The 26,827-nt window shown below is 34.8% G+C and overlaps 1 protein-coding gene across 11 annotated transcripts in view; it reads left to right on the top strand.

Moving 5' to 3' along the window:
• DMD (dystrophin) overlaps window positions 1-26,827 on the top strand; it is a 2,127,700-nt gene that overhangs the window by 918,171 nt on the left and 1,182,702 nt on the right. For all 11 annotated transcript variants that reach the window (XM_045472664.1, XM_045472669.1, XM_045472671.1 and 8 more), the window contains 5 exons: window positions 1,430-1,600; window positions 15,118-15,240; window positions 17,611-17,748; window positions 20,521-20,673; window positions 21,542-21,724. In XM_045472664.1, coding sequence (XP_045328620.1) covers window positions 1,430-1,600; window positions 15,118-15,240; window positions 17,611-17,748; window positions 20,521-20,673; window positions 21,542-21,724 — 768 coding nt within the window. The remainder of the gene's footprint in view (window positions 1-1,429; window positions 1,601-15,117; window positions 15,241-17,610; window positions 17,749-20,520; window positions 20,674-21,541; window positions 21,725-26,827) is intronic.

Below are 26,827 nucleotides of genomic sequence, written 5' to 3'. Positions count from 1 at the left end.
TTTGTACTTTCCTTCCCTCCCTACTTCCTTAATTCCAATGGGAGTTAATAACTTTGAAGAGTTTTGTAATCTGGATATCTCCACATCCACCTCTCAGCTCATTACGCACAATTTAAACTCTGATGACAAAGGGATGCCAGGATTTATTTTGGTGTCATGTTGCCAACTCCTGCCCATTTTACTAGTCGTAGTACGTTCTTATATCTCACGCAAGGATCCATTTTCCAGTATCATCCACAGCCCATTCTGAGTAAAACCTGAAATCCAGTCATCTGGGCATTTTGTGTATGCAATCCAAATCTTAGTAATTAGTAACAATATTGAGCTTATATAAAACTGGATGCTTTTTATTTTTCGCTATATGTAAAGTAAACATGGCTTTGTGTTCTCTCTTTGTGTATTAGAACCAATTATTAGGACATCCTAAGTCATCTTTCTCAAAGGCAACTTAATTTTTACTTTTTAAAGATGGTGGCTATAAAAGGATATGAGAGGTATAATGTGTGAATTTCTCTTGTCGATGCTATATTATCTCTCTTCAATAACATCTTAAATAGGAAGACTTGAAATTTAACAAAATCCATTTGAATTAATGAGTCCTTATTCTGTTTTGCTGAAAAAAAATTGTATTTAATTAGTGGGTTATTACTTAAGGAGCACCCAAAAACTGTAGCTTCTGTGTGTACAATTGATTCATTTCTTTTTTATGAAGTGCCTATTTTCCAAAGATTACAATTCATTTTTGATGAAACACTGTTGATATGTTTCAGGCTATCCCCAAAACAAATTACTCTCCTTTGTGTACCTTACTTTGCTCTGTCTTGTCCTTTGATGTGTAGCTAGGGAATGCCATCTTAAGGTGGCATTTCCTTCAAGGCCTTTGGAATAATAGGAGCTGAGTTGTTTCACTTAGAGTCTCTCTGACCTCTCGAGTCAGGCAAAACCTTCGTCAATCCCTCTGTCTTTGACACTGAATTCTTATCTGTTGGAAAGTCCATTTTTTTTCCCCATGACACCTAGGAAGGAAAAGAAAATTGTTCCTCAGCTGCCTTTCTTCCCGAGCATACGTTGAGATTACCCCACAGCTATGAAACTGAGTCAAGTGAAGATAAAATAAGACTAAAGAAAAAATATTACAGTCGACACAGGCAACAAAGGGTAGCCAAGAAAACATCCCTCGCGCCTCCTGAGACTAAGTAAACACTTTACATACACATAGATCACACTTAGACCAGGACTGTGGCCAATATTTCTGAGATCACACACATTTCCCACTCTCCTCCTCTCTTTTATGGAAGTTGACTTCGTTCCTCCCTCTCAACTCCTCTGCATGTGCTCATTCTTTCCTTCTCTTTCTCGCTCTCTTGCTGTCTCTCAACTTCCACTTAATTACTAACTTCAAGCCCTGTCTCTTGCTCACGGAATATAGCGTTTAAAGGCTGAAATGAATGACATGCGCCCAAAGGTGGATTCCACGCGAGACCAAGCAGCAAACCTGATGGCAAACCGCGGCGACCACTGCAGGAAAGTAGTAGAGCCCAAAATCTCAGAGCTCAACCATCGATTTGCAGCCATTTCTCACAGAATTAAGACTGGAAAGGTAGGAAGATCTGCTCCAAGGTGGAAACTAGTGATAAATGATCTCTTGCGAAGGTTGCGCAGTACTCTGAAGGGGGCGGGCGACCCCCACGGCAAGGTTTTCAAAACGAAAATGAAGGCCAAAATGTATTTAAGGAAATTTTACCCCTGAATCTCATGGGAGATCAATCTCTCCCCACTCCCCTCCACCAGTCTCTCTGTCTCCCTCTCTCTGTCATTTTTCTTTACATGCCACAGCTATTCTAGAACTGCATTCTGTACTGGTTTACATATGTACTTTCAGGGGTAACCTACAGCAAAGTAACAAATAGCATGCTGCAGGCCAACAACGACAAACAAAAGCACAAAAGACATCCATCTAAGGAAAGCACTGCTGACTTCTTATGCCAAATATAATATTGCTTGTGTGTAATACGGATCACATATCAAAAATGGGGCCTTGTACATCTCCTGCATGATCTAGGGTGTTTGTATTCTCTTTATTGGTTGTGCACATGTGTGTATGTATGTGTATTTAACTTGCTCTTGCTAATTGCCGATACGTACTGTGACAAAATCCATTAGGCTATAATAACATGCTCAAGCCATAAAAACAAATAATTGCAAAGCTTATATAACCTAATTTTGTAATTTTATATGTCTGTTTATATTGATTCTATTTAATGAAGAACCAGGGGATATGGAATTTTGCATGATAATCCTTTATATTTGTGTAACATTTAATGAAGACAAAAATCTTATCTAATAGGTTGCTTGCAACAATATATAAAAATAGAAATCCAGCTCTTTTGGGTGAGTGTCAAATTGCAAGGAACTACCCCAAATTTTCTAAGATGTCATTTGACACATTTTTCAATATACATGATATGCTTTAAAACACAAAAATGTATGTAAAATAAATATGTGTATTTACATATACAGATAATTGCTATAAATAATCTTAAATGAGAAAAACATTCTTGAAATACTTGTGAGACAATATGATGTAATATGTCAGGTAAGTGCTGACTCCTGGAACAATAGGAGAATATGTTTGAAAATCATTTTGATAAATATGGACACCCATAATAGCATGATTTACAATTGCTACATTTTCTAAGGCATTCCAATGTATCATTGTTACATGTACTAGTACATATTTAAAAGAGTTTCTAAAATATATGGTAACGTGGTATGAATTTCAAATACTTTATATGCATGAAACATAGTTACCCTCCAAAGCTCGCCTTCCCAAGGCAAAAAAGTATTAGCTTACCTTAATTCATTGCTGCTTCTTGGCAATGTTTAAGTTAACTAGTTAGTGATACTCATTTATGTGCTATTTTATGGAAACTGTCCTCACCTGGAAAATATCTAAAAGGCTCCGAAATTCTATTTTCAGAGCATATAATTGTTTTTGGAAGAATTTATTCTGATGCTTAAGACAATTGGTTTTGCCTCTAGAGATTATCATCTGAATATGTAATATCTAAACAACCAAAGGCTCTTTCAGTCATCTTAAAAAATGGATGCTAATCCTTCGTTACTAGGTTTTATGTTCTTCCTGTTATACATATCACTAAGCTGCAGAATATTTAAGAGAAAACATGGCATTATCTTCTTGACCTTTTCAATAGCAGATTGAGACAAGTTATGTCACAAGATTGTGACTTGTAGATGCTGAAAAATGAGAATTCAGCCTGCGTGATAGAAGCTGACAGACTGAGCATGGCCGAGAGAAGTTTGTGAATTTTCATTCTATATTCTGTACAACTTTGTCACTTACTTCCATAAAGAGAGCCACTTGATGCACTTCTTTTTTTTCTCCTTCCTGAAGAACGGCATAAAAGAGATTTTAAATCAGTATTTTCGATGATAGATTAATTAACAAGAGAATCACATTGTCACTTTTCAAAGTACTCCTTTTTCTCTACATTAATAAAGATGACTGGATGCAGGGCTTTGAAAGAGAATTATGCCCTATCATCATGCTGAAACCAAAAACATGGAGGTAGAGCTTATCTAACATTTTGCTGATACATTCATTGCACTGTGCTAGTGAGTGTGGAAATACGCAAGGATACAAAAAATACTTGTTAAAAATAGGTTTACAAACACAAGCTTAAATAGTTTTTACAATCATATGTGCTTAACGCTCGTGCATCCTTATGAAGATGTTCAATTAATGAGGTAATTCCAGCAGGCACATAGTATAATATTAAGACCATTGGACATAAAAGACTGAATTCCCAGCCTAACTTTGTCAGCATTAGGCCGAACACGTGATTTCCCTGCAATTCCGTTTTAGTGTCTGCAAGATAAAGGAGTTAAACCAGATTGGTAATTCTTAAAAAGAAAGCATCCCACCCTCCCAGCCCCCGACGGTTATTATTTAGAACAGAATGTATAAAATAGATAACAGGAGAGTTCCTGGATGGGTGGATTTCTGTCCTTGTATCTTTCTCCTTCCTGTGGTAAGATTCAAGTGGTGCACGTTATGTCCATAGAACGTGGTGTAAAATTTCTGGGTTAGATTAGTTAACATGAGGGGTAATTAGTTAGGTTAGCTCTGAAGAGTTCTAAAATTTGACAGTCCAGTGATCTTTTGTTGATGCAGTAAGGAATTTAAAATAACGACCTGTATGTGTGTTTGCTTATGGAGTAGGGTAATTCTGGAAGTGCTGGAATTCTCTGGGGTGACCTTTGATCTCAAAATTAAGCTCCTAATACAGTAGGGCTTATGCAAGGTAAGATTGGGTTGGAGTATTGCCCTTCTTATGGTTGAGTTACACTTAGAAGAATAACTTGGGAGAAAATCTACAATGATAAAATTCATTAAAGTAGGTTGGAAATGTATATGGGTAGAAAAGTGACTCAGTAGAAGAACTAACTTCAGGATTCTTTTAAAGGTCACCTAGAAAGGGCAGTTGAATAGAGCTAAATTTTATCCTGAAAACTCGCTGACAATCCCTGGATTCATTGTTTGGTGAAGAATACGAAGTTTGTATCTCTTGCAATGATTGTTCATGACAAGAAATTACGAAATCTGGAGATGAGTGAGCATTGAGGTCCTCAGTTTAGATTAATTGAGAACTTACTCGTCAGATGCAGCTCTCCACAGTGGTAACTTTTAGCCATTAATGAGGAACAGCATGGTGCAAGGAAGAAATTCTTACCTTCAAGCCACAAAAGTTGTTGGGGATGTGATCATATATATGACCCTTTACCTCTCAGAGCCATGTTTTTATCTAGAAGAGTCATAAGCTGATATTTGTCTTATTTTAACCTCACAATTGTGGTAAATATCAAATGGCCTAGGATACGTAAAAGCATGCATTTAAAAAAAAACACGTATAGATGCAAAATGAAAAAATAGTTAATATCAATAATGATTTCCATCATATTATGTTAGCTTTGAAGAGCCAAATTTTGAGAGTTGAGAGAGAAAGTGATGGGAAAAAGAAATGGAGAAATGGCTGCTTTTCTTTCGGGTCACTGCTGGAATGGGCTGAGATCAAGAAGACTTCTTTGCTATTTCCATTGTAAGGACCAGCCTTACATATTATCAAGTGGACCATTATAGGAAATGCTGGGAAATTCTGCTTGTCCCAAATAGGACCTTTAAAATACATTATACCTCTTCCCATTTCCTTGAGGTTTATCAGTAGTATCTGATTGCTTTGAAAAAGCTTAATCCTCATAATCTGTTTGAAATCACTTTGAGAAAATGGCTCTTTTATTGGGGATGGTCAGAATTATCAAAATAAATCAGTGGTAACTTCCTAACCATGAGTAAAGTTGATGGAATCAGTGGGGAAAGACAACATGTCACATCTCTTTTTGTTTTAGGGAATCTGAACATGGTGGCTTAGCACGGTGATGGTGAGGAAGATATTATCAGGAAAAGAAGATAGCAGGAAACAGATGCATAGAGGGCAGAAATAAACTGAGTCCTTAGTCCTTTTCCTTACGACATCTCTGCCCCTCTCCATGTTGGGAGAAGCCAAGTTGGAGATGGGAGTCCACATTTTGGGAGAGATGATAGTTGAGGTAGATCTTAAGGGGTTAATGAAGAAACTGTTGGGAAAAGGGACCAATATGAATGATCTCTCACCAACCTTGTAGTATTTCAGATCACAATGTTTGGTTCTGTGGTCCCTGTATTGCTAGGTAAGATGTGATGGATTCAAGGAGCTTACCATTTAATGACGGAACAAGTCATGTTTGTGGATATTGGTCCAAGAATGAGTGTATGCTAAGTGAATTTAGCCCTTCTAGCGACGTGGAGGAGGTAACAATTCAGGATAAACCGATGCAAAAGCCCAAGAGTGTATGGAGTGTTCGGTGGAGAGTACATTCAGTTTACTTACAAAATGTAGAGCATGGAGCATGAAGCTTAGTTGTGGATGATAACACTGTAAAGGATGATTAGACACAGCGTGGAGAGATCATGACAAACAGACTAATAGTTTATGCTTAATTCAAAAGGCAGTGAGGAGTTCTTAATGGATTCTTTTTACGTGCCCTGTTGAAAGATTAGTGCAACAGTGGTTGTGAAGAGAATGCAACTGAATAAATTACAGGAAGTAGGGAATCACAATAGTCTAGGTGAGAAACAGTGAGTATCTCAAATAGAGGGATATCTGTGGGAAGGCAAAGGAAGTGACAATCTAGAGCAGTGACTTTCAAACCTTTGTGTACTTGGAGGAATTGTTAAAACACAGATTTCTGTCTATCCCCCCTGCCCACCTCCCATGGAGATTATGATTCAGTATTCCCTAATATTTGCATGTCTAAGAAATTTTTAGGTGACATTGATGCTAATGATTTGGGGACTCAGTTTGAGAACCACTCGTGTAAAGACACTGAGAACTAACCTAGACATAAATTATTATGTGAGGACCAAAAAGATGGTGAGTTGAAAAGTGACTCAGGATTCAAGACTCACTGAGCATAAAAGTCTGCATATGAGTTTCAAGAAAAAAATATGCATCAAAATACTTAGTTTCAAAGTAATATTGTCTAAATAGATTTTGTCTAACTATGGCCTATTAGTATAGACAATTACTTTGTTACAAAATATTATGAAACTTACACATATAATTTGCCTATTTAAATTGTCTTCATTCCTATGGAGCTGAAATTTTGAATTATTGGCCCTGCAATTGGTACTAACCAAAAGAAAAGTGAACTTGTTTATTATGTCCTCAATTCTTTTTTTAGGATTTATGTGCCATTAGATATTTGATACCATATATTCTTTAATTTCCATAATGGACTTTAAAATTGCTTTTAAAATTCACGTAGCGGTTTCCCTAGAAATATTTATTGTAATTGTAACATGAGATTCGGTCAATCTGGCATCATATATGTAAATATTCATAATTTTATTGCTATAATAATTATAGTGTCAAGTTTCTGACCTCCAGTCAGTGTTAACAGATGCAAAAATAATCGTTCTTTAGACCAGAGGTTTGCAGATAAATATACATGGCTCTGAGAGAGCCAGTGAGTTTCCCGTTTAATATAGAATATAACACACACACACACACACACACACACACACACACACACACACGCACAGACACACACACACAAAACCACATGGTTGGGTCTAATCTCTCTTAAATGGTGGCTTTATATGTGAAAAGTAATTTGTAAATACTTGAATGATAGTTTAGACAGGTATTTTGGCTTTCCTAAACATCAGTTGGAAATAAAGAATACCACTTATAAATGTGATCTAGAATGTCAGAATAAGATTTATTGGTTTTGAAATTTTTAACTAAAACCCAATTTTCAGTAGTCAGCTTTATCAATACAAATATATTTATCTTTTTCCCCTTTGTAGTGTGTTTCTAATTTAACGCCTCTTCTGACAGAAGAGAATGTAGTCCATTAACTGGTACAGTTATTCTCGTTTGTATATGTGTGTGTATGTGTATATGCATGTAGATATACATACATGGTTATGTACACATGTACATACGCATACACATTTTATATACACACTTTTTAGTGAAATTTTCTACAAAGAAATTATAGCAGAAAGCATAGATAAAAACTTTGGTAAAGATCTATAGGTATCGCATAATTTGTAGAATACTAAATACGTACCAATTACAGTTGAAATCCTCAGGTAATATGAGCAGTTTAATACCCAAACTATGTAGTACTATACCTGCTAATTGTATTTCACTGAAATAAATAAGAAATTAACCTAGCAACAGAATTCCTATATTAACAACTACTTTTTCACGTTTGTAATTTGCTATCCTTTTATAAGGTTAATTCTGTTAAAAATTTGATAACAAATCCTTTTTATAATCAGTTAAAATGGTTTCCAAGTAGATGTTTATTGAGTTTGCTGAGCAGTGTCATTTGCTAGAACTAACTGGGTCTTATTAGTGTGACATTTAAAATGCTTAAAGCTATTTGTTGATTCCTGATTGGGATCCCTTAAGAAAGACAGTTATCTCTCTGATCAGTCAACACATGCAAAAGTAATCTTTCCTCAGACCAGGGACTTTCAGATACTTACAGGTGCCCCGAGAGCCAGTGAGTTGCGTAAGTTCTTATAGTTAGCCTGGTTAGAAAAATGTCAGATCCTGGTTCATTGCTTGGTCCACTCCCACATGCTGCCCCTCAGCATACTTTATGACCTGTGTTTATATCATTAGGTATTTATTGTTGCTAGATTATACGTTAATATAAACCTGTCCAACTTCACTTAAAAAAAAAAACATGGTTTCAGTGCACTTTTTTGTATTAAAAACAAAAAGAATTGAACAAAAAAGAGAGAAGTGAGAGAGGAGGGGAGAAAGGGCAAGAGAAAAGAAGAAAAAAGAGAAAACACACAGTTGTCCAAAGTGTTGTATTTTTGCTTTTAATTTGCTTGTCTCCCTCATGTATTTTTACAGTACAATCCTTTTTTTCTCTTATTTCAGTTGCTACTACTAAACTCATTTAATCATGACGTAGAGAAATATATTTCCAGTTATATTTAACAATAAGTAGGCAGTGGGCTGATTCTTGAACCACGAGTATATCTTAACCAGTCAGTATATTTTGTATCTAATCTGAAAAGTATGACCATGAGATTAATCTCATCAATTCAAAAACCAGTGTACTGGGTAGCGCCCTTTAAATAACTCATAAATTTGGGAACTTACCACATTTTCACATCTTTATCTTTGAAGCATCAAAGATAAACCACTCAATTACCTAATTATTAAAAGAATCCCAACTAGTATAATGTCACTATTCTGAGTCAATTTGGCTTTATTTTTTAAATTTACTTTCTTATGTTTTTTGGAATTTGCTCTTATGAAGTTAAAATAAGTGAATAAATAAAGCTATAAACTAGTTTACCCGGTTATCTTTATTCTGGGTAGGTCTTTTTAGTATACTTATTTCTCTCTGTGGGGTTTTTTTCCCCCTCTCCAGATATTTTGATTGGAAAATAACTCTTCATATCATATCCTCAGTATGTCTTTTCTGTATTGCAGGATGTTACTGGTCCTTGAAAATTTATTCATTTTGGTTTCCATGAATTATTTTATTTTTTATACCGATATTGTAATTATAAATAAACTTTCAAAGCTGCAGAATGGAAGGAAGAGACCAATTTGAGCCATTTTAAGCAAATCTGTAGCACTTGGATTATTTATTTTCAATTTAGATATTAGTGTAATTTGAATGTAGTGGCCATTTATCCTGATTATCGAGATTACATGGTCCACAGTAACAAATGTTTACTTTGCTGTCTGTGTAAACACAGTCATTATGTTAGTGTATCTTTGCACGTGAGAAGTAATATTTAACTAAAAGTAAGGTTAAATTTTAAAAATTATAAAGTGTATCTGACTAATTTGAATGCTTCCAATTTACAATGAATCAATTTGTAATTGATTTTGCTTTTTTCAGTCTGTTATTGTTTGTTAACTTGTTATATAAGTCACCTTTAATGCTAAGAATTTAACAAAGCCTTAAATTTCATTAATCCTAAATCGTACAGCAAAGCACAACTAATAGCTGTTAAGCAATCTGAAACATTAAAAATCAAGGAAAACAAAGCGTTGTCTTTCTCAGTTTCTCTGTCTCTTCTTTCTTTTGTGTCCGTTTATCTGTTTATTAACCCTCCTCATGTTTTACTTTATTTGTATTTTGTATGACTATCCAGTCAATGTTTAAAGCTCTTAAGATGGAAAGGTAAGTAAAAAACGAAGTTGTGGGAAACCTATGCCTGGTGTATGGTATATGCTCTTCCCTATGATATTATGATCTTTGTTTGATTATTTTCTGTGTATTCTAAAACCTATCTTGTGTGCATTGTCTAACATTGTGTGATTTAATTGTGATTCTAGTTCTGTGGTCATATATTTTCTTTAAATTCAATAGAAGTAATTTATGCAATAATTATGATTTATCCACCATTGTTTTCAATTTCTTTAAATAATTTATCGTAATTCTCAATCTAAAAGGCAAACACTAGATACTTTATATGTTTTAAGCTTTGCTGACTCAAGAGGGAGCTATTAAATTTTGGGTGCTTGCTTATTATGCGTTTCTTTTATAAAGTTTTATAAGAATTCTAAATTACAAAGGCAAGAAAGACCAAGGAATGACATGTAAAGCTTTAATTGGTCAGGGAAGTGCCTTCCATATTCAAATTGTGATGACCTAATGGTAACCAGTGAAGTCTTAAGGAAGCATTTAAATTTTTCTAAGTCCTTGTATCTGAATGAAGAGTAATAATCACGTGCATGTCAAATGGCTGGTCTGATCATGCCAATAGTACAGACAAAATAATTGGGTTGAGTACCTATGGTTATTTTGGTTACAAAATTGGTCACTGGTTACTTCAGTTAATATATTGGATGCTTTAAAACTAGTTGTTGATATAGTAAGTACCTCATCTGTACGAAAAAAGGAGTTATATTTGCTACGGAAAATAGAGCATATATACCCTAAACTTCAAGGATTAAATACCTACTGGTGAGACAAAGCATAAACTCTTAAAAGCCATATGACATGATATTAAACATGTAAGAGACACTGCAGTACAATGTACATTAAATGAGGAATGGAAACTCCTGATAGAACATGTGGAACCCATTCCCATAAATTTTCCTATCCCCAGCAGGATTCGGCAAAATTCCTCTCAAAACATATTTGAATGTAAGTGAATGAGAGGGATATCATAAAAATTACCTGTATCCACTAAAATTTACTACATAAAACATCAGCAGCTTGACTAACACTAGTAAGACATTACTCTTATGATGTATTTCAAACTAATAACCATTCTTTTCAAAAGTCATGGTTATAATAATTACTATTGATCTGTACTGTCTAGAAAAAGTAGCCACGAACCACATATGGCTATTATATGAAATGTGGCTATTACAAATTAAGAAGTGCTGGAAATATAAAATACACAGTAGGTTTTGAAGTCTTAATATGAAAAAGTCAATGTAAAATATCTTCTATTTTATGTCGATTATAGGTTTATATGATATTTTGGATATATCAGGTAAATAAAGTATAATTTATTTGATCCTTTTCTTTTTACTTTTTAGTATGGCATCTAAAACATTTAAAATTACATATCTGACTTGCATTCTGTTGCTCTTTAGCTGCATTGCTACAGATAAACAAAACCTTTTGAATTCAGAGGACAGAATTTACTATAAGTTGATAAAATTTTAGGGAAATATTTATGTGAGAAGTGTCTTATTGCTAACATAGACCCTAATATGTCAGCATCCTGCTCCTGCTTGTGTATTTTCAGCAAGGAGAAACTCACTACTTTACAATTAGTGCTCTTAAAAATAATTAAAAAAAAAACATTGATAGCACTAATCAGCTGTTCCTGTATTCCACTAAAATTCAGGCTCCAAGTAACTTTTACCCATTGATTCAAGTTACTCACTTTGGAGCCACACAGAATAATTCAAATCCTTACTCTGTATAGTGACCTTTTTTAACAAAAGCAAGGCAGTCTTTCATCAGGAAATCTGGACCCCACATGTACTACTAATAAAAATCTGACTTTGCATTATCTTGCTTTATTAATTAATCATGTTGTAGTAGTGTTTCCTAAAAGCTATTTGTATCTACTTATAGCATTTTTGTAGTTGGTGGTAACATTGTTGCTAGCATTTGGCCAATCAGGTCCTTTCGATTTTATACAATAGAAATTGTGTTATTTAAAAATCTAGATCGTTCAGGAGTTCCATGAAATGTTGATTCTATTATCCCATGATTAGTCCTTCATTTACTAAGTTTCTCAGGAAATATTCATTTGTGAGTGGCTACTTTGTACAAGGAATGACTCCATGTTGAACAAGACAGCAAATCCCTTATCTTCATGGGGTGTTCATGGAATTCATTCCTCTCTCTGCATGGTTTTGTTTTGTTTTGTTTTGTTTTGTTTTGTTTTGTTTTGTTTTGTTTGTTTTGTTTTTACATACTTTTTATGTCTCCAAACAATCCTTGATGAAAATACTGCATGGGGCAGAACAAATACAAAGCCCTTTGGCATCCTCCTTGAAACTACCCTCTGCGTTGATACAGATTAATTAATCAGCAAGTTTTGTTGTTCAAAATGCTACATTGCCAAACTGAGTCTCAGTTTCTCCATGTTCATCATCAGAATTTAATGACTTTGTCAAATACCTTGCAAAGTAGAAATGCTAATGCAATAAGCATTTATTTTATTCTTCATAAACCATATGTTTTCAAAAGAATATCTTTTAATGAAGTCATGGATGGGTACAGTTTTGAGAGGCAACATTAAGAGTCAATATTTATTGAGTGTTTATCATATGTCATATGGATACATAGGATTTAGGGAGAAAATAGTAACCGATATTAACTGAGCATTTATTGTATCTCAGACAAGATTCTAATTTATTTGATTCTCATAACACCCCTGTAAGGTAGATATTCTTATCTTCACGCTACAATAGAGTAACTGGACTCAAAGAGGACAAATAACTTGTGCAAGATCCCCCAGCTACTAAATGGTGGCATCCCAATTCAGTCTAGGTGTTCTCATTCAGGAGCTTAGGCTCTTCACCAAAGATTAAAAACATTCTAAAGGCCAAGGTGGGGGGTAATACACAGAGTTCACCAATAGGTTTGTAAGAAAGGTTGATCCTGGGAACACTTAAATAGGGATAGAAAGGTCCTTGGGACAATGTTAGGGGAAGCCTTGACTATAATGTTGGAGTTCAGGCTTTATTCTACTTGTAGTTTTTGAATAGAAAAATAGGTCAATGAAAGCCGTGTTTTTGTAGCATACTGACCTGATCGCAGTGCACAGGATGGAACTGGTGACATGAGAAGGAGATTATACCCCATAAGGAGGTTGTTGCCTTAATTCCTGTGTGAGGACTAGGAGATATGGTATCTCTGGGAATAGAAAGCAAGTAGATCATGGTGAATGAGTTCACAATGATTTTACTAGAGTGAAGTGTTGAAAAATAACATGACTCACATTTTAAGCTTGGATGAGTGAGAAAAGTAGTCTTCTATTTACAGAACTAGGGAAGTTGGTGTTGCAAGCAGCTTGGGGGAAAGATAATGAGCTCCTTTCTAGATATGTTGAACTTGAAGTGAGGTATCAGCTGGCTCTAGGAGAGTCTGTATTAAAATTCAGAAGTGAAGCACCAGCTAAAGATGAATATTTGGGAGGTGTTATGAAAGTTACAGTTAAATTTGGAAGATAATACAATGCATTTAGTCAAGCAGTATTGAGAAAGAGGCATAGAGACCTGAATGTGAAGCCTTTGAAATTACCTTCTGTATTGGATTATATGGAGATAGAGTGAGCTAGATAGGAAGCGTACAAAGAAGTAGAACAGATAAATCTGCCGGCAAATGGACCCATTTTATTTTGACACCCAAGCACTCAATAAAAGTTATTGTAAATAGTACCTGTCATTTTATTTTCACAAAATTATGTAGAACAATGAAGTTGGTCTAATTAAAAATTAGCAAATGCGAACAATTCAGTGACACAGAATAGTATCACATTAAGAATGTTTCATCTTGATGCTAAAGCTTTTTTTTTTTTTTTTTTTTTGCTTTTACCACACTTTGAGCAATATGTTTTTAAAGCGTAGAAGTATGTTGATAATACAGAGATGGAAACATCCCTTAAGTATGTGTACGATACTATCATTCTCTACTGGTTCAGGAACCTTTTATGACTTTTCACATTGTGGATGTTCATTAGGATTTAAAAGCAATATTGAAAATGAGTCACTTTTCAAAAGAGCCCATAAATCCTTTCTGGTGTGTGTAAAAGTGCCCGGAAGATAACTGTATGCTCATGTTGTATGTGGCAGCCGTGTTCTGGTGAACGGCATTTGATTATTCACTTCTTCATTAGTAACTATACCTTTAGATACTTGGTTTTTCCTTGAACACTTATCTTTGTTGTCCTCTAGGAGATGCCATTTAATAAAGAGTAAGACTATGGCTGGGAATGTGATGGGGAGCAGTAGATGGGGACCACACTTGATACATGCAGTCATCCAGGCATAAGACACTGAGGGTCGTTCCTGAGTTGGTTTTACAAGTTGGGAAATGGTTGGCTCTGTAAGAAAATAAGATTTCTCTATGTCATCTGTGAATTTTCAGAAGCTACGAGGGAGAAAAAATTTCTTAGTGTGTTACTGCGAAGAAATTGAATACAGGGTAAAGATCAATAGAATGCATATTTTCTTAACTGTTGGAACTTTGATAATTAAGTCTTGCCTACTCTTTCGAATATATATTTGATTTTCAATGTAGTTTTATTCATCACTCTTCAAGTGGTTTCCTTAGAGAAAAAGGTTTTCAAGTTTTTTGAGACTATGGTCATTATGAATTTCAAACTCAAAGAAACTGTGATGTTTGTAAGGTTGGAAAACATACATTCAGATTTTTATGTGAAATGTTCTGGGTTCATTCATTTGAATTTTTTTGTGTGTGCTACCGAAGAAAGCATTCCTAAGGCAAGCTCCTGGCATTGTTTGTCTTATGAGAGTGTGCCTGTCATATTTTCCATGCTAAAAATGTCATTTAAAATATTGGGGCAGATGGCTGTGTAGTTTTCTGAGGATAAGGAGACAATTCTGCATTTCTACCTGAGGTTACTGTTACTTGATGAATGAGGCAAATTTCTGAGAAGACATATTTACACAAATGGTATTTATATCAGAATATTTTAAATAAGATCAAATTCAACTTTAGAATATTAACAATTAGCTCAATCGAATATATGGAAATTGGCTTTGTTGAAAAAACAAAATAACGAATTGCATTATCTTGCATGTATGTTGAGCTCTGATAATGTTACGTGTTTGCCTTTATTTGCATCCCCAGGTACTTTCCCAGTTGTATTTCAAAGCTTTCATAAAATATAATGTGGAAACATAATGCATGTCATTATTTTAGCAACAGGAGGTTGAACAAATGTAATTTTTGGGGTTTATGTTTCTAATAAAAAGTAATTTTGATTTAAATTAGCACTATCTTTTTTTTTAGGCCTCCATTCCTTTGAAGGAATTGGAGCAGTTTAACTCAGATATACAAAAATTGCTTGAACCACTGGAGGCTGAAATTCAGCAGGGGGTGAATCTGAAAGAGGAAGACTTCAATAAAGATATGGTAAATTGGTTGTGATAAAAGTGTGAATGAACTAGGAGTGAAAATGAATAAATAGTTGGAAAGAAATTAGATAACTCAAGTCTCCAACTTGATTCTCAGTGCATACCTTGCCCATTTTGTGATTCTAATGATTTATTACAAATGCAAAGTATTCTTGTTGAACCTTTATTATGAATGCCAAATTACTATGGTATGGTCACATAGGAGCACTTGCAGATTCTAATAAACAGTTCAGCAGTTTTGTTTTGACCTGTGCAATTTTCAAACTCAGAGGACAGAATGTAATGGGGGGAAAAGAGTTAAATCAGAAGATTAACTGGACATTTAATAAGAAAGTCAGCCATTGAGGATGGCTGATGTTTTGTGTCAGTCATGATTTTTGGTAATTTAATGTTTGTGTCAGAGAAGACGTATTACAAACAATATAAAAAATATTTACTAAAGTTTACTACACACAAGTTTTGCCAAAAAGTCAATTAAATAGTACATTAGATGTCTAAAATATGTATGAATTCATGCTGCTTATTTCATGGGAGTAAGGGAATATAACCATGTGGGTTCTTCCCAAACTCATAACATTCTCCTTTCAACCCTGATTAATTTCAAAATATCTGTTACATTTCTCTCTGGCTTGAATAGTTCTGCATCACATCCCTTTTTCCTGACTTATTTCTCCTTCCACATCCTTTTCACAGTTTCCTTTTCCCTCTTCCACAGCCATCACCAATGTGGCATTCTTAACCTTTACATATGTCATGCTCGAGATTTCTCAGACACACATCAATGCTAGGAACTTCTCAGCCATGCTTTAAAATGACATTACAAGGCAGTATATAAATTTTAGATTGTAGGTATGGGAAGCAATAGGAAAACTATTTCCACTAATCTTAGTTCTCAGTGGTAACAATTCTGAGTTCCTGGAGCTGCCCGAAATCAGTCCGTCCTCCCCATGTATGGGGTTTGGTGGCCTTGCCAACTCAGCTCATGGAAAGAAAGTCAAGAAGAGGTTTTCCAAGATGCTGAGTTACACCTACCTCTCCTTCATGTCAAAGAAGAAACCCAAGGGTCCCGAGGTGAAAAAGAACACTGCTTACCTCTTGGGCTGTTCACAGACTCTGCCCTATGGCCGTCACCTGGCATGGGGAAAGAAATGAAGTGGGATTTTTGTTATTGGTTTTTTGGTTTTTGTCCTCAGCGTTAGCAAATGTCGCAGGCTTTTTAAAATAAGGAAGGTCTTTCACAAATTATAAACGTATCTCTATGTTATATTTTGCTAAACTAGTAACTGACACATCTCAGATAAAAATGATGTTCCTCTGAAAAAATAATTCTTCAGTTGTGTATAGTGGTTTAAATATGCGGTGCAGATGTAAATAGGTACCTCTGAGTACTATGAATGATTACACGCAAATACACATACATGTGACTTTTAAAAAAATTGTCTAATATTTGTTATCTTAGCTCATCAGACTACCTTGAGGGCCATGCAAGGTGAACCTCTGCAAAAGAAAGTTTTCATATACTGAGGTCAAAGAAAGATAGGACACCAGAGATGGAAAATCACCTGGTCACATGTGCTGTCCTGTTAAATTGGCACTTATTCAAATAATTTTATTTCAAAGTAAATAAAATAAAAATATTGTTCTTGGAGTTTAAAAAACTAAATGCATTCTGAACATGTTAAAAATAATTTCCCTAACCTACATTTTAATACTTATTTGATTAGAGTTTTTAAAAACAACACACATTAATGATACATTTGTAGAAATTATTTGCAATATTGACAGCAATCTAGCACATCATGTTTTACTAACGCCCTTATATTTGTCAGAAATTTGGACATATAGGTTATTTAAAATAGATGATTAGCTAGAAATTAGTGTACATTTAAAACAAAACACATTCACTTAGGAGTGAGTGTGGTAAAATTTTAAAAATTGTTGCCGTCTCACACTCACACATCCACATCCAATATTCCTGCATGGGCTGATTAATATTATAAATGACAAGTTTAGTTCACTTCTCCAAACTTGTTTAATTTCTAGATATGCCCTAAGAAATCAAAGCCACTTGATGACTTGTGTGAAACGATGAAATAAGTTACAACCTGATCTTCCTACACGTGCCCCGGTCAAGTGTGGTCCTTTTGAACTAGATGGGAGGAAACTTCCTCCTTTTAAGAGCTACAGTAAACCACTTAAAAGAAAAAAAAAAAAACAACTATGAGCACAATATCTTAGAATAATAGTCCTGAAAGTTTAAAATTGGAATTTTTTGTGTGTGTTTCAGTAACATGTCTTATTATCTCTGTTAACGATGTACAGCTTTTTAAAAACCAAAATGAAGACTGTACTTGTTGTTTTTAATCAGAGTGAAGACAATGAGGGTACTGTAAAAGAATTGTTGCAAAGAGGAGACAACTTACAACAAAGAATCACAGATGAGAGAAAGCGAGAGGAAATAAAGATAAAACAGCAGCTGTTACAGACAAAACATAATGCTCTCAAGGTATTAGAGCTAAAATTATAATATACCTTGCCTGTGGGTTTTTTTTCTTTCATATGTAGGGTAAACTATATTGTGCATCAATAAAATCTGCTTAAGAATCTTAGTCCCCAGAGATACGTTTTTTTTTCCTGTTTCAGTGTGTGCGCTTTATTTAACATTTTTGAGTGGTGTCTTTGATTTTGAAAGATGTATTACTTAAAAATTTGTGGGTTTTTTGCTTAGATTTTTCTGGGTAGTGATTGAAAAATATTAACATGCTTCAGTCACAGTGTTTATACATTTAATTTTCTAATACAGTTTTTTTATGATATTTTTACGTCTGTCTTGCAAAACCTGGTTAACTGCCAGAATAACCAATTTATATTTTTTCAGGTTTTCTGCTTCCTCTAGTTTACTGATTTTACTTAAAGTAGGTCCAGTCTTTTGGTAACCTAATATGCGTTTAGTAAGGCCTGGAATTCTACTTCATTTTTTTCAATTAACTTCATTTTGCCTTTAAGAGAGTCGCTCTTTGCAACTGACTAAGCATCTACAGAGTCTAATTTCATTTTTATAGGAATCCTCAAAAAGAATCTTAATGTCCTTGAAGAAAAACTGGCCCTCTCATATTAACCAGCGGTAGGGGATAGCTTCAACCCCCATGTGATTCACATGGGTTTGTGCAGGAAGGACAGAATAGGGTTGTTTTTGTTTTTTTTTTTTTCTATAATAATAATCAGGAAGTTCTTGACATGAGACTGGACATGTGAAGAGTTTTGTGAAATAACCTTTTATTTTTGTAATGTGCTTTTCAATATTCCGTATTGGCATGCATGGCTGATTTTCTAATACTGTTAATTGCCAAGCTTTTCATTGTAAATCACTCGTATAGAGCTATGTAGCTATGTGGGTAGATCCACCTACTAGGTGGATGAAGTCTGCTTTCACTATGCAAATAAGAGCATAAAACCTTTCCCCATATAGTCAGACAACCAAATAAACACTGCTGAGAATGTAATTACACAATATTGTGCCTGCAAGGAATCCACAAGGAAAGTCTAATTGGCCAGCAGGTGTTCCTAAGGTAACTGCTGATACATATAGTAAATAGAAAAGGCCTCTTCCTTGAGGGAGTGCAAAAGCAAGCCATAATGTGCTCAGAAAAATCAGAAAGCTGTGTAATTCACACACTTCCAACTGTGACCAAGCTTTCAGAAGCATCTACGCTGGTCATATGATGATACGTGTCCTACTGAACAGCAGTGTTTAATGGTTATCTGGCATATCTCTAAAGAGATCTATATAATGTCTCTAAATATCTTTACACATTACACAGCACCTTGTGCTTAGGGAATGAGAGGAGTTTCAGATTTTATGACCACAAGCCCTTTCTCTTGGCCAAGATTTGAGTCGTGTCACGAAGAAGACATGGCTCAGCTCTCGTTCGCGTGGCTGTATCTTGGTACCTTTGAAAAAAGCAGCATTCCATCTGGCTCATCCCAGGCATTTATTACCTCCACAGGAGGTTTAGAAATTCAACTAAAAATGTAAACGGCAGTAAATTTTACATCCTCAGTTTTAAACCAAATGGAGAACGAAATTTAGATCACTCTTGCAAATAAATATTAAAAGCAGTTTTGAAAATGTATTCCACCTGCCAAACTACTCTACGCCATCAAATTCAGTAACTATATTATCCTTCCAACGGGCTCCAGTTCTAGTCCTTATGAAATACTTCAAAGAAGGTCAGAACGTTCCAAAGCAATGAATATTTCAGCAATTCTTTGATATTCATTATTTTCTTTTGCTCCAGTTAAATCTGTACATGAAACCCTGATTGCTACTGTTCTGAAGAAATGAAAGCTGTATTCTGAGCTCTTATGTTCCCTTGTGTTACCATATAATGGCATTATAACAAATTCTATTGATCGGGGAAGACATTGGGTGAGCTTGTAAGGAACAAGATGATTAATTTCCCCCCTTTGTTGATTTATTAAGCAGTTGCCCTTATTTATCTCATCTGGTTGATTGGAAGCCATGCACTTTCCCTTTTCTTTTTTAACTAATTCATCATTTTGCATTTGGAACATGAGTTGATATAATAAAAAAAGTTGGCCATGCAAGCCTCAAAAGAGAAAGCATTTTTGTAATAGTTGTCATTTTCATGTACACTCACAGATATATCTTTCACACTTCTCTCTCTCTATCTATATATAGAGAGAGAGGGAGAGCTCAAAACAATTTACATGATAACTCAGATGATTTTATATTTCTAATCACAAAATATTCACGGCCTATGAAACTTTTTGCAGGGGTTTCTAAAACCGTGAATGTAGTTGCTTGGCTATGTAAACTTAAAGTTTTATTGACGAACCCGGGGCTGAAGATCTAAATTTTAGATTTTTTATCTGTTTTAAAAGTCAAATATAAACTCATTAAATGGGCGCAAATATCTAGTTAATTCATTTGTATTCATATACTAAACTGTTTCACATAGACTACATGATAATATAGTTGACTCATTTACTCAATTAAATATGAGATTTCTCAACAAATTTGAACATGCCAGGAGAAAATACTTTATGTGGGTTGTCCAGTTTTCTTAGCTTTGTCTTAGTAGGTCCTGCCACACGAATACCTCATTTAATCATCTATTTGTATATTTAGCATTTAAATGTGAATTTAAGTAAAGCTGTACAAGAAGATGAGGGATTCAGTGTTTTTAAATAACTGCAGCCAGAAGTGTCCTATACATATATATTGATATTGTAATAATATCTGCACCATGAACAGGATTTGAGGTCTCAAAGAAGAAAAAAGGCTCTAGAAATTTCTCACCAGTGGTATCAGTACAAGAGGCAGGCTGATGATCTCCTGAAATGCTTGGATGACATTGAAAAAAAATTAGCCAGCCTACCTGAACCCAGAGATGAAAGGAAAATAAAGGTAATGTTGTTTTAGAATGTCAATACTAGATTTTATTGCTACAGTTTAATTTCTTTACCTTAACATGGGTGGATGATATTTGAAATTGTTGCTGTTTCCTCTTTTAGCGTGCTCTCTGATTTGCTGCATTTCCTCGTATTGTGTGTTGTTTTAGTAAATGTACTGTATTAAGTGTTTTCCAATTGACCTATTGTTGAATGAATAAAATGTTTTATTTTGAGACAATGTAAAATGAGTTAAGAAATGTCGTATGTTTCCTGGTAAAATTGTAATTGACTCTGTGTATCTTTGTTCCAGATGAACAAATGACTTATCGGTATATGGACGGCTTCTTTCTCATGTTAGCACATTCATTTCATCAGAGCATCTTCACACATCAGTGTCATATCTCTATAGATTTATTTGCATATTGTCTGAAGATGTTTTTTTTTTCCTGTTATTATTTTACACTTTTTATTTTGCTTCATTCTCTGTTGAGTTTCTCAAAACTTTTAAAAAAGAAAATAAATAGCCACTCACCCTCTAAATTATATTCTATGTGGATGGTCCCTAATCAGTAATGAGTAGTCACTTCAGTTTGGGTCAACCCCCAAAACACTAGAGGAATTGAGAAGAAAGAAAAATGTTAGATCAATTTAAATATTTTCTTAGGGAGCATATCTGAAACTGAGCATTCAAAGGATAACTGAAATACCATTTGGATTCTTGGGTGAAGATGACAGTGATGGCTTCCATATTTGTAAATTACGGGAAATGACAATAAAATGACAACAGCCTAGGAGATTTCTGAGAGAAGTATGTGCTGCTTGCAGGTTGGTTGATGTGGTTAGCTAACTGCCCTGGGCCCTGTATTGGTTTTGCTCAATAGGAAATTGATCGTGAATTGCAGAAGAAGAAAGAGGAGCTGAATGCAGTGCGTAGGCAAGCTGAGGGCTTGTCTGACGATGGGGCCGCAATGGCAGTGGAGCCAACCCAGATCCAGCTCAGCAAGCGCTGGCGGGAAATTGAGAGCAAATTTGCTCAGTTTCGAAGACTCAACTTTGCACAAATTGTGAGTTGTTACTGGCAAACCCACGTATGTGTTTGCAACTACTACTCTAATAACAGAGGCCAACTAACAGGAAAAGACAACCTGGGTGCAATTTCAGGCTTCTAATATGCATTCTGCAAGTGAGTAGCTTGCCCTCGCTTGGGGCTTCGGCAACAACTAGCAGTTAAGTTTTCAGATTAAAAAGACAAGAAATTAACAGCACGGAGGAAACCGCCCCTTTATCAAAAATGAAAACTACATCTTAATTTGTTTTGCCACATCATTTTTTTCATAACATTGGCAATGTGAATTTGTCAATTGATCATACATTTACTTTATTTCAGTGTCTGATCCAAAAATATGTATTGCTTTCCTGAGACCATCCCATGCTAATTTTACTTTCTTAATGTATACATAGTAAACAATAAATCTTTTGTGAACCATCTTCTTATATCAACTTGCATAAGAATCTTATGTCATTGACTTCAAGAATAGTAGTTTAGTCCTTGTATCTGCCCTAGCTACTTAATGGGTTAAAAGGCTTTTTAGACTTGGCTGCCTAATAAGGTGGCTTATAACTGACAGCAGATTGGATAATATCAAATATTGTGACTACTGAAATATTACAAGCCAAAGGGAAAAGGAGCAACTGTTCTTTGAAACAACTGAATGGAAAGTTTGTGATTTTATTTTTAAAAAGGCAATTCATAATCGTAAGCTTGGTCTTCATAGTTCTTTTTTTGGTAATAAGGTATAAACCATAGAATTTTTCAAAAAATATTTTTGTTCCGATTCTGAGATACCATAACGTGAAGAGGAATGGTTACTGCTATGTAATTTTGCAAAAATAATGCTCCTCACAAGACAAGTGTGTCAAAGTCTGGGAAATAAGGATTTATTATTCGGTTGGGTTGAAGCACATGAAACCCACAGATATTCCGTTTTTGACCTATGTAAATGACAGTTTCGCTGGTTTCAACCTTCAGATGAGACTTTTTTGGGAATTTCTTATGGGTTGATTCCATTTAATTTGGCATATTTAAAAAATATGCCTTAGATGATGTAACTTTATTTTATAAGTGTACAATTTTGTTAATGCTGCTTCTTAACCAAGGGAAAATACACTGCATATTATTGTTGATTGTATTTACACATTAGAAAAATCCATGAATACACTGCCTTTGATGAAACCCAGTACGCTAAGATTTAATAGCCACTGAATATTCTGAGAAATTGGAATAAGTAATATAATATATTGCGACTGTATTACACTTGAAGTCCAATTCCAGCTGATTGCACATTTCAGCCTATTATCCTTCCTGTTAGGTGTTATGAACATAATACGTCATAAATCACTGAAGCTTGCACTAGCAGAAAGCCTGTGTGTATGGATACAAAATGAATTGAAAGATTAAGGCAACCATAAAGAAAATTCAAGTAAAATATTTTCTCTCAATTTAATAGATCATTCAGGGACAAGTCTCTTGCTTTGATTTATCTGACTACTAACTAATTTCTCCATTCCAATTTTCCCATATCTTGACAAATCAGATATGCAGGATTAATTTTTTTAGAACCGGGTCCAGGTAAGTTATTAACATTTTATAGTTAAATAGACACAAGATCAAAAATCTCCACAAACCACCCACTGAAAATGTCATTATGCCTTCATACATAAAAGGACTCTTAACACGTATTTGTAAAGCGTGATGGTGGTTGGTAAAATCAAGTAAGGATTTTTTTGAACCAGCATAACGTTTTAAAAATCATACTAAAATGCTATGATACATTTCCTCTTAAACTTTCTTCTTGATTTTATATCTGAGAGATCCAAAATTCACAAGGTGCCTGGGACGGGAAAATATTTTTACGTGAACTCTGGTTTTCTGTGATCACAGAAGCAATAACAATACGTATGAAGACTAATCAATTTAATACTACAGTTATATTTGGCTTTGAATTTTAATTAGGACTAAAAGGTGACAGAGAGGGAGAGATCCAAGATGTATCTTTTTATTCCACTGATCACTCATATATATCGAAAAACTGATTTCACATGTCTGCAACTTGGTTAGAGTCATCTTACCCAATTTTCATACACTGAGGCCATTTGAGATTAGCCACGAGTGAACAGCTTAACCAGGAGTTATGTTTGGAATAATCCTACAGTGGCCCCGATCCTGCACAGGTAGTCATAACTTCAGTATTCTTTCTTTACTGCTCCCTGGTTCTTTTTCTCTTGCTCTCATCTTTCATTCTCCTCAATGTCTCTTTCTGTTCTCTCTAGATGTAAATTCTAGACTTTGTTTGATGCAGTGATTTTCAGTTAGTCTTTCATATCTTAGGAGTAGCAATTCAAGATTGCAGGTGGTACTATAAAGTGCCTAACAGTTGAGAGCTCTGTTTAAAATGTGAAGTTTATTTTCCTTATTTCAGAGATAAAGGCTCAAAAATGGACTAAGCAGTGCACACTTTGTGCATATCAGGAAATATGTCCATGTCAGAGCTACATATGGTCATAATAAAGCTCAGGCAAGGCCTAGAACTTTGAGGGAACCATCAGGCAGCCCTGGGCCAGACAGGCATGTAGACCAAAGCAGAGTACCAAGGGTCACCAGATGATGGTCCTCAGGACAATCCGAGAGACCGTAGAGAAGGGAAAACAGATTGGGAAGAATCCGAGTATTCAGGAGGTTGAAGCCCCAGTCCTAGTTAGGAATAGAAGACATTTCTAATATGCTTCCTGTTGTCTTGAGACCTGGCTGCTCATTGAAGACCAAGCGATGATTGTAAACTGAACATAAGGAATTTCTCCGTAGGATGTTTCGTAACACCTGTGTGGTCTAGTAAAAAGGCCACTTTCTGGGGTGAACCGCCCAGAATATGTATCCCAGTTACTCTGTCTGCTAACTGTATGCTCATGGGTAAATATCTCTCAGCCTGATTTCTCTCATCTGTGCCTTGGGAATATGGACTTTTGTGATAATGAAATATGGCGGTATTTGTAAAACACCTGCTGTATTATAAGGGCTCAGTGGCTTAAAATTTTCTTTCTTCTTCTTTCTGTTGATACTGGAAGAGGGACATGATTTTTAATTTTTTTTAATATATATATTAATATATTTAATATATATATATATATATATAATATAGAGAGAGATTTATAATGTTATTAGGAACAGATAGATATATTTTGTTCAATGTCGGTTACAGAGTAGATTCCATAATCCTTGAACAGGTAGTTTTATGTAGAGTCACAAAGTATTTGCAGGAAATTTCATGCAAAGCTGGTGATTGTACCCCATGAAGGCATAATTCCCCATAAACACGTCCATAGTACCCTGTCTAAATTCCTGTCTCCTACAGAAAGGTAGAGAAAGAGGTAAGAAAAAAACCGAAGGCTTTGAAAATTTCTTAATGGAAACTTATGTGTAATTTTTATTAAGCATAATTGTAGCATTTGAAAGTTAATCTCCCAGAGATCAAGATCATGCAGCCAAAAAATTGCACAAAGTACCACCACAATCCAGGGCTGGTGTGGAACTCCTAAGCAAAATTAGGTCACAGACTAAAATTATAATGGTTAAGAAAAAATTCTTTTCATAAATTATATTAACAGATGCCAAAAAATAAAAGAATGCACATCTGAGGACATTAGACATAAGAGAACAATCAGGAAAGGACATTAAAATAAGTGTTTATGGAGTGCCGAGGTAGTTCAATTGGTTAAGCATCTGACTCTTGATTTCAGCTCAGGTCATGATCCCAGGATCGTGGGATGGAGCCCTCCGTTGGACTCTGTGCTGAGCATGGAACCTGTTTAAGCTTCTCTCTCTCTCTTTCCCTATGCCCTTCTCCCCCACTTGTGTGCTCTCTCTCTCTCTCTCTCAAAAAATTTTTAAACATAAGTGTTTAAACTTTTTAAAGTGTTGTATTTTTTTAATGTTCAAAAATATTTTTAAAAAGAATGGAATGGAATTCCTACAATAAACGCAAACCATTTTGCATAGGGAAAAGGAAGATTGGAAATAATAACAGGTCCAGAGATTAAAATATAATTACTAAAATAATAACGCATAGAACTTTTTAAATAGTGGATTCATTAGAGAAGAAAAATGAATGCATTAATTGAGCGATGCTGAGGATAATTTTGCTTTGCGGAAAATACTGGTAGATGCAGAGAATGGAATAAAAAAACTCAAATATATGCCCGAAAAGATTTCCAGCCTGAAAAAGTAGAGAGCCTGGGAAATAGAGAATATTTTATATAAATGACTGACATTTAACCAAATTGAATAAATCTCACTTTACTTGGGTCCTCAGGTTGAATAAAGGTCAGCCAGTCTGGAGTATGTACGAACAAGTCACACCTAACTAGGTGTGAATGAAACTCAGAACATCATTGATGAGGAAGGTATTATAAAAGCTACTGAGGACCAAAGAAAGAATACCTACGGGGTGACAAAATTGACCGTAGACTTTTCATCAACAATAGATATTAAAAGACAATAGACTAATATCTTCATGTCCTGTAAACTGTGACTCAAGAGTGAAGACAAAATATTTTCAGACATACAAGTATTTTCAGATCAACAAAAACTGTGAGAATCTATTACCTATATATTCTTGCTGAATTACTAAATGTTCTAGTATAAAAAAGGAGCATGAAGCCAGATAGAAGGAGCAAGCTATATAAAGCTGTATAGAATACTATATATAAAGAAGGATTTTTTTTTTCATTAAATCTTGTACTCAGCCACTAAAATTGTAGCAAGCAAAGGAAAGGAAAACATGGAGTGCTAGGAGAATGTAGAAGTGATTGAACTCAATTTACAGGAGAATACAATAAACAAAAGGCTCATTCTGGAAGGTCACAACAAGTATAAGGTTTGTGCCTAATGTTTTCCGTGTGAATTACTGTCAATTATCATGTTTCTAGGAAGCAAAAACAGAAACAAAACAGAAACAAAAAACATAGTAAACCTTTGGAATAGGTGTATATACACGACCTGTCATAGGAATGGGAGCAAAAATAATGCACACATCTGAGCAAAAGTTGGGAAATGAATGTTCCTTTTCTTAAATACAACAATTCCACTTGCCCTGAGTATCCTGTGGCTTCAA

The sequence above is a fragment of the Leopardus geoffroyi genome, chromosome X, assembly GCF_018350155.1.
Source record: "Leopardus geoffroyi isolate Oge1 chromosome X, O.geoffroyi_Oge1_pat1.0, whole genome shotgun sequence".
Lineage (NCBI taxonomy): Eukaryota > Metazoa > Chordata > Mammalia > Carnivora > Felidae > Leopardus > Leopardus geoffroyi.
The sequence above is the reverse complement of the archived record's forward strand: the minus strand, read 5'-3'. Positions and strand labels throughout refer to the sequence as shown.